This window comes from Littorina saxatilis, linkage group LG2 (genome assembly GCF_037325665.1).
Source record: "Littorina saxatilis isolate snail1 linkage group LG2, US_GU_Lsax_2.0, whole genome shotgun sequence".
NCBI classification, from domain to species: Eukaryota; Metazoa; Mollusca; class Gastropoda; order Littorinimorpha; family Littorinidae; genus Littorina; species Littorina saxatilis.
In genome coordinates, this window is record NC_090246.1 from 30,638,362 (window position 1) to 30,650,861 (window position 12,500).

Here is a 12,500-nt window from a genome sequence, read left to right on the forward strand (position 1 = left end):
AAGGTGTATTGGGGGAAGTTTCGTGGCTCAGATTGCACCTGATTGCTCCATTTTCCTTGTTTTTATCAACATTTTTCGGGGGGGGAGGCATTGCACCTGTCTCCCCTAGGAGGTTCGAACACTTCGCGCCCTCAACTAAACGCTTCGCGTCGTCGAATTGTCCCTAAAAAGGAATTTGGAAAGCCCCCCTTAAAAATGATGTGATCCGCCCCTTTGTGTGTGTGTGTGTGTGTGTGTGTGTGTGTGTGTGTGTGTGTGTGTGTTCGTGTGTGTGTGTGTGTGTGTGTGTGTGTATGTGTGTGTGTGTGTGTGATATTGTTTGTGTGTTTGTGTGTGTGTGTGTTTGTTTGCGTGTGTGTATGTGTGTGTGTGTGTGTGTGTGTGTACGTATGTGCGTGTATGTGTGTGTATGTGTGCCGTGTGTGTGTGTGTGTGTGTGTGTGTGTGTGTGTGTGTGTGTGTGTGTGCATGTGCGCACGCCCGCGCGTGTGTGTATATATATATATATGTGTGTGTGTGTGTGTGTGTGTGTGTGTGTGGAGAAAGTTAGAGAGAGACTAACGTTCTTCCTTCCTGAATCAAGAACATTGGTGCCTTTCTACGAGGCTGCAAACTGACAAGCGATTCATTTGTGTTTGCCTCTGAACACGCTACAAGCTAAACCTATCTTTTCCGACCGTTGATTGCCCCAATTACAATAATCATTAAATCGTCAAGGAAATTTACTCTTGAGTACCAACTGTTTTTATTTATGTGTGTGCAAAGAATCTTCTCATATGAAAACGTAGGCCTACTTCATTACAATCGTTTTTTCTCTTCCGCTTGAAGTATATTTTTCACAGCTGCACTTTTTCTTGCAGTCGCTGCCAAGATTGAAGATGTGTGTAAGAGTGAGGGAGGAAAACTGTGCGGCCCTCTATACAACTGTCGAGAGAACTCGTGCCTGTACAAGTGCGAAGGACATTACTGTGGACAGCACGGGGTCTGTTTCATTCAACACCTCAACGGGACAGCTACGCCGAAGTGCTTGTAAGTTGATTAAGTAGTTATTTGTCTGAAGGTATGTTTTTGACCTCAGTGTGTGTGTGTGTATATATATTTTCACGTATGTAGGATAAAAACAGAATACTACATGGCTTGCTGTGTCGTACCAGATTTACACTCGTTGCTTTTTCAAATAGTGAACAGCTCGCTTTCGCTCGCAGTTCAATATTTAAAAAAACAACTCGTGTAAATCTGGTACGACACAGCAAGCCATGTAGTATTCTCTCTATATATGTGTGTGTGTGTTTGTGTGTGTGTGTGTGTGTGTGTGTGTGTGTGTGTTTGTCTGTGTGTGCGTGTGTGAATAGCACGGGGTCTGTTTCATTCAACATCTCAACGGGACACCTACGCCGGAGTGCTTGTAAGTTGATTCTATGGAAACTGATATACCCGGGGAATGAACATGAATGACTGAGTTATTTTTCCGAGGGCACTCTTGTGTGTGCGCGCGCGCGTGCGTGCGTTCGTTCGCTTAGTTAAGGTTGCATGTATATGTTTTCTTCATTTTACGACAAAAGAAGAATTTAAATTCAAGCTCACAAGAGCCATGCTGTGTGTGCTTTTGTGTGTGTGTGTGTGTGTGTGTGTGTGTGTGTGTCAGTGTGTGTGTGTGTGTATGTGTGTAAGTGTGTGTGTGTGTTGTGTGTATGTGTGTGTGTGTGTGTGTTTGTGCGCGTGTGTGTGTGCGTGCGTGTGCGCTCGCGCGCGCGCGCGTGTGTGTGTGTGTGTGTGTGTGTGTGTGTGTGTGTGTGTGTGTGTGTGTGTGTGAGAGAGAGAGAGAGTGAGTGTGCGTGTGAGTATAGGTGCGCGCGCGTACGTGCGTTCGTACGCTTCGTTACGGCTGCATGTCATTTTTTTCTTCATTTTAACGACAAATGAAGAATTGAAATTCAAGCGCACAAGAACCGTGCGCTTAAATATATCCTCTTAGCTGAGATATTCTTTATCATCGAATTACACCATTTATCGGGTATGAATTCTTGTCGTATGATATTTTTGGGGATACAGAATCGCCAGTTCATTCCCAGCAATGCTTGTCGTTATTCTCTCAGGTACACTAGGACACTGGTTCCGCAAAACTGTCACTGACTCTTGTTGCTTACAGCGTATACATTTAAGGACGCGTTATTACACCCCCGGTATAGGGGTGTGTATAAGATTCGGTCGATGTGTTTGTTTGTTTGTTTGTGTGTTTGTGTTCGCATATAGATCTCAAGAATGAACGGACCGATCGTCACCAAACTTGGTGAACAGGTTCTATACATTCCTGAGACGGTCCTTACAAAAATTGGGACCAGTCAAACACACGGTTGGGGAGTTATTGGTGGATTAAGATTCTACAAGGACTTATAGAGGGACATATTAATGGTCAAAGGGAAATAACCTTCTCAGTTGGTGGCAGTGAGAATGGTAAGGACGGGGGTGTTTTTCCTACCTCGGAGGAATTTCTTGTTCTCAATGTTTCTCAAATTCTTTTGGTTTTGCATTCTTTCAGGTGCAGCTCAAGCAGCGTGTACGAGTATTCTGGCGACCAGTGCGACGACAAGTCGATGAAGGTGAAGTGGGTGGCGGGGATAGCGGGAGGGGTGTGCGGGGTGGTGGTCCTCATCGTTCTCTTCGTCACCTGCTGCCTCTGTGCCTGCTGCCAGCGACGACGACGGAACAAGGTCCCCCTTGATGACTCGTGAGTGTGTGGCTGTTGTTGTTGTTGGTAATGGTGATGGTGTTGTTGTTGTTGTTGTTGTTGGTGGTGGTGGTGGTAGAGTTGTTGTTGGTGTTGTTGGTGGTGGTAGTGATGTTGTTGTTGGTGTTGTTGTTTTTGCTGTTGTTGGTGGTGGTAGTGATGTTGTTGTTGTTGTTGTTGGTGGTGGTGGTAGAGTTGTTGTTGTTGTTGCTGTTGTTGGTGGTGGTAGTGATGTTGTTGTTGTTGTTGGTGGTGGTGGTGGTGGTGGTGTTGTTGGTGTTGTTTTTGCTGTTGTTGGTGGTGGTAGTGATGTTGTTGTTGTTGTTGGTGGTGTTGTTGTTGTTGTTGGTGGTGGTTTGTTTGTTTGTTTGCTTAACGCCCAGCCGACCACGAAGGGCCATATCAGGGCGGTGCTGCTTTGACATATAACGTGCGCCACACACAAGACAGAAGTCGCAGCACAGGCTTCATGTCTCACCCAGTCACATTATTCTGACACCGGACCAACCAGTGGTGGTGGTGGTGGTGGGGAAGGTGTTCTTGTTTTCGTTTGTCTGTTTGTTCTATTTGTACAAGAAGAAGCCAGGCTGTTGATTTTTTTACATGTAGTCAAGTTTTGACTAAATGTTTTAACGTAGAGGGGGAATCGAGACGAGGGTCGTGGTGTATGTGTGTCTGTCTGTCTGTGTGTGTGTCTGTCTGTGTGTGTGTGTGTGTGTGTGTAGAGCGATTCAGAGTAAACTACTAGACCGATCTTTATGACATTTTACATGAGAGTTCCTGGGTATGGTTTCCCCAGATGTTTTGTTAATTTTTTCGATAAATGTCTTTGATGACGTAATATCCGGCTTTTTGTAAAAGTTGAGGCGGCACTGTCACACCCTCATTTTTCAATCAAATTGATTGAAAATTTTGTAAAGCAATCTTCGACGAAGGCCGGACTTCGGTATTGCATTTCAGCTTGGTGTCTTAAAAATTAATTAATGACTTTGGTCATTAAAAATCTGAAAATTGTAATAATTTTTTTTTGGTTAAACGATCCAAATTCACGTTTATCTTATTCTACATCATTTCCTGATTCCAAAAGCATATAAATATGTTATATTTGGATTAAAAACAATCTCTGAAAATTAAAAATATAAAAATTATGATCAAAATTATATTTCCGAAATCGATTTAAAAACAATTTCATCTTATTCCTTGTCGGTTCCTGATTCCAAAAACATATAGATATGATATGTTTGGATTAAAAACACGCTCAGAAAGTTAAAACGAAGAAAGGCACAGAAAAGCGTGCTATGCAGCACAGCGAAACCACTACCTCGCTAAACAGGCTCGTCAGTTTCACTCCGTTTTGCACAAGCGGCGGACTACGGTCATTGTGAAAAAATGCAGTGCGTTCAGTTTCATTCTGTGAGTTCCACAGCTTGACTAAATGTAGTAATTTCGCCTTACGCGACTTGTTTATACGTGTTGAAGTGGATGGATGATCGTATCCCATGTCAAATCCTGAGCAGATCTGAGGTAGTGTACATGATTTAAAAACAAACACCAGAAAATGTTATCCAGAGACCGATACAATGCTAACGTAGAACTAATGGAACATTTAATTTGTGAACAAATAAAACATTACAATCCAATGTACTTCGACCCATTGGTCTTTAAAGGGGACAGACAGAGGAACGCCCGATGCTCCCCAGCATGTCGTAAGAGGCGACTAACGGATTCTGTTTCTCCTTTTACCCTTGTTAAGTGTTTCTTGTGTAGAATATAGTCAATGTTTGTAAAGATTTTAGTCAAGCAGTATGTAAGAAATGTTAAGTCCTTTGTACTGGAAACTTGCATTCTCCCAGTAAGGTCATATATTGTACTACGTTGCAAGCCCCTGGAGCAATTTTTTGATTAGTGCTTTTGTGAACAAGAAACAATTAACAAGTGGCTCTATCCCATCTCCCACCTTTCCCCGTCGCGATATAACCTTGAACGGTTGAAAACGACGTCATTGCAATGTTTTGTTTTGACATAAATTAAACCTTCCAATATCTGTCCATTCATGGGTTTTAATTCAGGAAATGTAAGTTATTGGAATGCTTAATTTTTTTACAATAAAACAAGACATTTACATTTGCTTTGAATTACATGAGTCATACTTTGTCAAGGATGTGTAAATTCTTTGTAGTAACATTTGATTCAACATAAAGTGTGGTGTGTGGTTTTTGTTTTCTTGCTTGTTTTTTTTTGTTTCTGGAATTTGGAACTTTAGCAGTTTGTCTGGTTTGAGATTAATTCTTTCTTTCTTTATTTGGTGTTTAACGTCGTTTTCAACCACGAAGGTTATATCGCGACGGGGAAAGGGGGGGGGGGGGGAGATGGGATAGAGCCACTTGTTAATTGTTTCTTGTTCACAAAAGCACTAATCAAACATTTGCTCCAGGGGCTTGCAACGTAGTACAATATATTACCTTACTGGGAGGATGCAAGTTTCCAGTACAAAGGTCTTAACATTTCTTACATACTGCTTGACTAAAATCTTTACAAACATTGACTATATTCTATACAAGAAACACTTAACAAGGGTAAAAGGAGAAACAGAATCTGTTAGTCGCCTCTTACGACATGCTGGGGAGCATCGGGTAAATTCTTCCCCCTAACCCGCGGGGGACTTTGAGATTAATGTGCTAAAAGGAATAAATTATGTACCTTTTGAGAAAGCTTTAAGGCCTCTGTCAGCAGTATACGGTAACAGCCTTACAGTGTTTGAAACGGGTTAATTTTATGAATATATTCATGTTTTGCTTTTGTGTTTGGCAGGTTATACGAGATGCAAGGTGCAACAGGCGACGTGGCGTCCCGACAAACGACGTACCGACGATCTGTCATCGCGCCAAGATATCGGACTTCATACGACAACGCAGCTTATCAGGTACGCAAGGACTGTGTGTGTGTTCGTGTGACTGATTAAATAAGACCATTTTATTGCTACTAATAATTATCATGATTCATACAAACAACATTATTTAATTTTTAATTGTTTTAATTTTTTAAATGTATGCATGTCTTCTTTTCAGAATTTGTTAGCCTGCGATGCATAAAACTTATCATGCGTTTATGTGTTCCTAGCCCTCACACGGAGCTGAGTATTACTTGACCCATGTGGAGCCAGACCACTCCGTGTATCGCTTCTACGAGACACCTCGCAGCAATTTCACACGTGAAACCCGTGACACACAAACTAGGTCACAGGACACACGCCGCACTCCCTCTTTGGGGAACATCGACCTGGATTCGGAGGTGAGGGAGGAGGATGTGTGTGGAGGGATGATGTTATAGTGATTGAGATATGTGCTCGTATGTTTTGTGATCTCAGAGAGAGAGAGAGAGAGAGAGAGAGAGAGAGAGAGAGAGAGAGAGAGAGAGAGAGAGAGAGAGAGAGAGAGAGAGAGAGAGAGAGAGAGAGAGGGAGAGTCAGATAGAGAGACAGAAATAGGAAAATGTAATAGTTTGAAAAGAGTATGAAACTACCTCCCGGGAACTAGCATTAATTTTATTGACTTCATGTGTTCAGTGCTCTCGTTTTAATAAATAAATTATTATTAGCTTAAAATTATTGGATTGCGTGAGTGTTCACTGACAATTAACTTAATTCAGTCCTCATCAGTTTAAGTCAATTCAGTCACTGAAGCTAGTTTTAAATTGTTATTGAACTCAGTTTGATCGAATATGAACTTAATTTATAAAAAATCATTTGCATCTTCATTTGCAGTTTGCAATACAGAGACCCCACGTTTCAACCACACCGCTTCACGACGAATAAGAAGTTCGGCAACTTGACAGTTGAACAAAATGTTTCAATATATTTTTTACGTACTTTTTGCTGAAAGCGGCGTATGGGTGCCTGCATGGCGGGGTAAAAACAGTCATACACGTAACACCCACTCGTACAAAAAATGAGTGAACGTAGGAGTTTCAGCCCATGAACGAAGAAGAAGAAGAAAAACAAGAACAAGAAGAACAAGAAGAACTTTATCTTTATTTTGTTCATCATAGAAGGATGTATCGTTAAAGGAAACGTTTTTGTTGTTGTTGTGTTATCAGCTTTGATTCTATATATATATCCATTTTGTACCGAATGTTAGATTTATTCGTGTAATATCTATTTTGAGCAAAGCTGTTTTGCATACATGTCAAAACAATGACGTCAGATGTAAAATCGCTAACCTTTACTATTGTACGATGTATAACTGCGTTTTCCAAGCAACCGGACTGATGATATATTTTTGTTTGGAGTAACAAAGAAAAAACAAACTTTCCGTTCTCTTCGAAGTGTCTGTTGAATAAATAAAACCAAACAAGAACAGACAGCAACAACATACATGTATACATATTGAATTTACTGTGCATTTCCCATATTTTGATGCATTTGGGTGAAGTTGATAACGATTACTATTAATAATAACAAAGCCATCAATGGATGTGATGATAAAATGGTTTGCTCAAGTTGATCATTCCTTACGATGTGAATATTCTGCGTCCAGTATTTAATTTTTTGTACGAATTCGATTTTTGTACACGTGCGTGTCTGTTCCTCGTGGGCAGGGGATCCAGAATTGAATCCGAGGAACTATTTTGTAAGTGTTCTTAGTTTATATGGACAAATATTGACGATAATATTTTGATATATTATACATGTAGTAGATGGGGTTTTTATGTAGCAGATGCATGTATATATATTTGCATATTTGCATTATGTCCCGTCCATTATGAGCGTGTTGTTGTACAGTTTGACTGTCTTGTTCGTATGTCTATAACCGTGTGTGGGTGATTTTTATAAAGAGAGAGAGAGAGAGAGAGAGAGAGAGAGAGAGAGAGAGAGAGAGAGAGAGAGAGAGAGAGAGAGAGAGAGAGAGAGAGAGAGAGAGACCTTGTAGGTATCCATACATAACGTGCCTTGCTTGAAGAGGATGAGAGAACAAGAGAAAGAGACAGAGTTAGCTACATGAAGTGCATGACTGTATGATTTATTCTGTAATAAAAACATATTTGATTGGTCGCTCTTATTGTTAAAGAATACGTGATATACGAAAGTGAGGTTGCCAGCAAAATGTTTTACAAAAATGGTCCAGCATCAAGTCACCTCCAAAGAATAAAAAAAATCAACTGACCAATCACTAATTTTTTTGTCGAGAGAAAATTATAAAACACATTTTGGCTTTTAGATGGTACAGAAACAGACATAAAGACACACAGAAAGACATACCAACAACACACAGCGTTAGACAGAAAGACAGCTAATAAGGGAGTTAATAACATGACCAAGCCAGCAGCTCCCCCCTCAGCAAGGGTCTACACTTAACGTTCGAGCACAAGTCTTCTTGCAACAGCAGACGGCAGTGCCCAGCAACAGCGAGAGAAACAGCACAGCACCAGGAAGGCCAATAGCAATACCCCACACCTCTGGAGAAAAAACCCTACTTGTCTCGCTAGCTGGCAAAGCGGTGGTCGTGTCAACGTCGAAACTAGCACCGCTCGTTACCTTGGCCGATGAATCAACAGTCATGCGAGTGAACGTGGATGACCGAACAGTTGTACTTGTAGTTGAAGGAGCGACAGTTGTTCTGGTGGTTGAAGGATCAGGGGTTGGTGTTGTGGTTGAAGGTGCAGGGGTTGGTGTTGTGGTTGAAGGAGCAGGGGTTGGTGTTGTGGTTGAAGGATCAGGGGTTGTTGTTGTAGTTGAAGGAGCAGGGGTTGGTGTTGTTGTTGAAGGAGCAGGGGTTGGTGTTGTTGTTGAAGGTGCAGGGGTTGGTGTTGTTGTTGAAGGTGCAGGGGTTGATGTTGTGGTTGAAGGTGCAGGGGTTGTTGTTGTGGTTGAAGGAGCGGGGGTTGGTGTTGTGGTTGAAGGAGCGGGGATTGGTGTTGTGGTTGAAGGAGCAGGGGTTGGTGTTGTGGTTGAAGGAGCAAGGGTTGTTGTTGTGGTTGAAGTAACGGGAGTTGTTGTTGTGGCTGAAGGAGCAGGGGTTGGTGTTGTGGTTGAAGGAGCGGGGGTTGTACTTGTGGTTGAAGGAGCAGGGGTTGTTGTTGTGGTTGAACGAGTAGGGGTTGTTGTTGTGGTTGAAGGAGTAGGGGTTGTTGTTGTAGTTGAAGGATCAGGGGTTGTTGTTGTGGTTGAAGGAGCAGGGGTTGTTGTTGTGGTTGTAGGAGCAGGGGTTAGTGTTGTGGTTGAAGTTGGTGTTGTGGTTGAAGTTGGTGTTGTGGTTGAAGGAGCAGGGGTTGTTGTTCGGGTTGACGGAGCGGTAGTTAATCTTGAGGTTGAAGGAGCAGGAGTTGTAGTAGTTGTAGTGGTAGTTGTTTTCGTTGTTGAAGGAACAAGAGTTGTTATTGTGGTTGAAGGAGCAGGTCCGCCACCAGGCGGTCCAATTCCAGGCGTTTCACCACTGCGCCGTCCTCTGCCTTGTGTGTCAAACTTTCGCGTTGCTGGTGTTTGACTATATGAAGGGCCAAAGTAAGGTGGACGCATGACTGCAGCAAACATTGTGGCAACGGCTGCAGGTGTATCAAATGTTGTTGAATTGACTGTCGTTAGTTTTGTGCAGTCTGGATCTTGGTTGTGTATAGGCACAGAGTACGCTAGTTCGTTGAGAAAGACGAGAAATAGACCCGGCACTTTCTTCATGTCGATAAAGATTTTTTTCTGCCGTCTGAAATTCAGAGTATATAAAGTCAGCTTTTACTAGAAATATGTTGAATAACGTTCTATTAAAAAATAAATATCAACATTTCACGTTCTTAATGCGATCACTTGGAAAACAACAATGACAAAAAACCCATATCTTCATCACTTTCACGAGTTTTATTTATCAGTATGAAACTACTTCCGCTAACTAACTAGCATTTTAAAGACCTTGATTTGTACGGTGACAGAAACAGAGCCAGTCACACAAATAGGGAGATACAGAAACAGGCATAACGTCACAGACAGGGAGACAAACAAAGAAAAAGAACGAAGGAAGGAAGGAAGGCAAGACCGAACAAACAATAGCACACGAATGAATGAATAAACGAAGGAAGGAAGGAATGAATGAATGAATAAATAAATGAATGAATGAATGAATGAATGAAGGAAGGAAGGAAGGAAGGAAGGAAGGAAGGAAGGAACAAACGAACGAACGAACGAACGAACGAACGACAGAAAGAACGAACGAACAAAATAACAAAACAAAAAATCCGAACGAACGAACGAACGAACGAACGGGCGAATAGAAAAACAAACAAACCAACCAACCAACCAACCAACAAACAAACAGTCAAACAAACAAACACAAACAACTCCAAACAATGCTTCCTTATGACAAACCATTTGACGTTTTGTAATGCTTCAACATAATACATTCATACCTGAGATTATTTTTATTGAAAGATATATATTTTTCCACCCCAGAACACAGCTCTTATTGAAATTGTGGACAGCCCGTGTTCATAATTCGGATTGCCACTTCATTCTAAAATAATAAAATAGAATGTTATCCAGTGGTGCTGACTGTCACAGAACAAAACAAAATTCCAAGTTGATGAGTCTTCGTTTCTTTTTCTTAAAAACATATACATGCACATGCAGCCAGTGACTAAGTTGTCAAAGGAAACAAACTCACCTTTTCCGTAGTTCAGTAACTCTCTCAAAAATACTTTCGTCGTCAAAGGGCGACAGAATATATATGAATATGTCTATGGTACAGCAACTCACAATGAACAGATTAGTTTTCAAAAACGTCACACGTAGACCTAATCAAAACCTGGCTGTTCCCTATTGAAACACGTTGCTCAGATGCTAGTGCTTATAAAGGTTGTGTTCGGCAACCCAAATGCACAAGGATATTCCCAGCAAATATAAAGCTTTAAAGGCACCATCTTTCTCGTTTAGGCCATCTCAAAAATCCTCATAGATCCGCCGAGTCTTTTACAAGGGATGACATTATCTTTCCATCTGAAACTAAACCACAAATCTACAACAGGGATGCTTTCTGTGAAGAATGTGATTTTTTAAAAACTTGATGAATCTCATACCTGACAAAAAGAAAAACAAGTCTCTTGAAGCAATTTAATTTTTTTTACTCAATCTGTAGGCATCAAACAAAAAGATCAACTCCAAAAACCAGACATCGGCGAGACTACATTCAGATATTCTCGGCTAACCATACCCGAAGACCGAGACGGGTCACGCTCGTCTCCGCGAAGCATGCGAACATTATACTCAATCTATTTTGTTTAATTCTGAGCGCGTTTTTAAAGTAAAAATAACATATCTATATATTTTTGAATTCAGGAGAAGACGAGGAATACAATGCAATGATGGTTTGTTCTGTAAGTGAAACATCGTTTTTAATGACAACTTTAATGAGAAAAGTAATTAACTGATATTTAAGCTTCCAAAGTCCGGACTGAGTCAAAGATTGCTTGACCAAAATGTCAATCAATTTGGTTGAAAAATGAGGGCGTGACAGTGCGGCCTCAACTATCACAAAAAGCCGGATATGACGTCATCAAAGACATTTATAGAAACAAATTCTTGGGATATCATACCCAGGAACTCTCATGTCAAGTTTCATGAAGATCGGTCAAGTAGTTTTGTCTGAATCGCTCTACACATACACACCCACACAGACACACAGACACACACACATACACCACGACCCTCGTCTCGATTCCGCGTCTATGTTAAAATATTTAGTCAAAAATTGACTAAATGTAAAAAGGATGAAAGTTGCTTGAAGATCGGTCCAGTAGTTTTGTCTGAATCGCTCTACATGTACACACACACACAGACACACACACACATACACCACGACCCTCGTCTTGATTCCCCGTCTATGTTAAAACATTTTGTCAAAACTTGACTAAATGTAAAAAGGATGAAAGTTTCGTGTTAATTTCAATGCTTGTTATTCTTTCAGGTGCCAGGAGAATGGTTCCGAATAACTCTCATTTACTCTATTATGTCCAATGCATTTAGAACGGTTACTTCCCGTTGTTTATCATATCCCATACCTTACAGTTAATTCAGAGAAAAATCCAGTTCAGCCTAGAAACCCGCTTCGCTGTTGATTTCTGGTATGTGTCGAAAGGGAAGGGTCCCATGTAAAAGCCTGGGAAGATCTGCGGTGGTGCATGAACCGTACATCAATATTTGCACGAGAAGGGTGGCATCTTTAAAAGCCTGTCGTTACTCTCCAATGGGTATGAATCGAATAGACACCAAACATTTGATCTTGTGTCGTGGAAGAAAGAAGAGCATGGAAAATGCATGCTTTATGCAATGTACTGTTGCTAAAAAATGTGGAATACATTCCGTATCGCAGGTTCATATGGCCTGAATGATAGCTTACACAACTCGAGATGCACTAATTACAGAAGTTAATGCACATGTTTTGTTTTTTTCCCTTCTCCAGATCTATGAGCAGGCCGTTAAAAACTAAGTTGTGGGTTAGAACCTGAGAGCACGCTCAACGTGGCACATTCTATAGTTGAATGAAGACACTTTTCTTTTTAACGTAGGCTTACTTCTTGTGAGCCATTAGGCTTGAGTAAGTGTATTGATGTAGGCTGTGCGCTCTAGGCTATATTCCTATTTTTGAAACACGGTAAATCGACGCGTGTGTTTGAGTTTGTGTGTGCGCGCGCGCTCGCGATCGCGTGTGTGTGTATATATAGCAGGGGCGGATCTGGGGGGGGGGGGGGTGCAATGGGTGCAATTGCACCCCCCCCCCAGCGGGACCAAAAC

The 12,500-nt window shown here is 41.4% G+C and overlaps 1 protein-coding gene across 1 annotated transcript in view; it reads left to right on the forward strand.

Annotated features, from left to right (window-relative positions):
* Positions 1-7,831, forward strand: part of LOC138952642 (uncharacterized) — a gene marked incomplete at its 5' end in the record, with an annotated part of 15,533 nt that extends 7,702 nt beyond the window's left edge. Inside the window, 5 exons of the mRNA XM_070324348.1 lie at positions 861-1,029; positions 2,540-2,728; positions 5,540-5,651; positions 5,849-6,019; positions 6,492-7,831. Coding sequence (XP_070180449.1) covers positions 861-1,029; positions 2,540-2,728; positions 5,540-5,651; positions 5,849-6,019; positions 6,492-6,542 — 692 coding nt within the window. The remainder of the gene's footprint in view (positions 1-860; positions 1,030-2,539; positions 2,729-5,539; positions 5,652-5,848; positions 6,020-6,491) is intronic.
* Between the last annotated feature and the right edge of the window lie 4,669 nt (positions 7,832-12,500).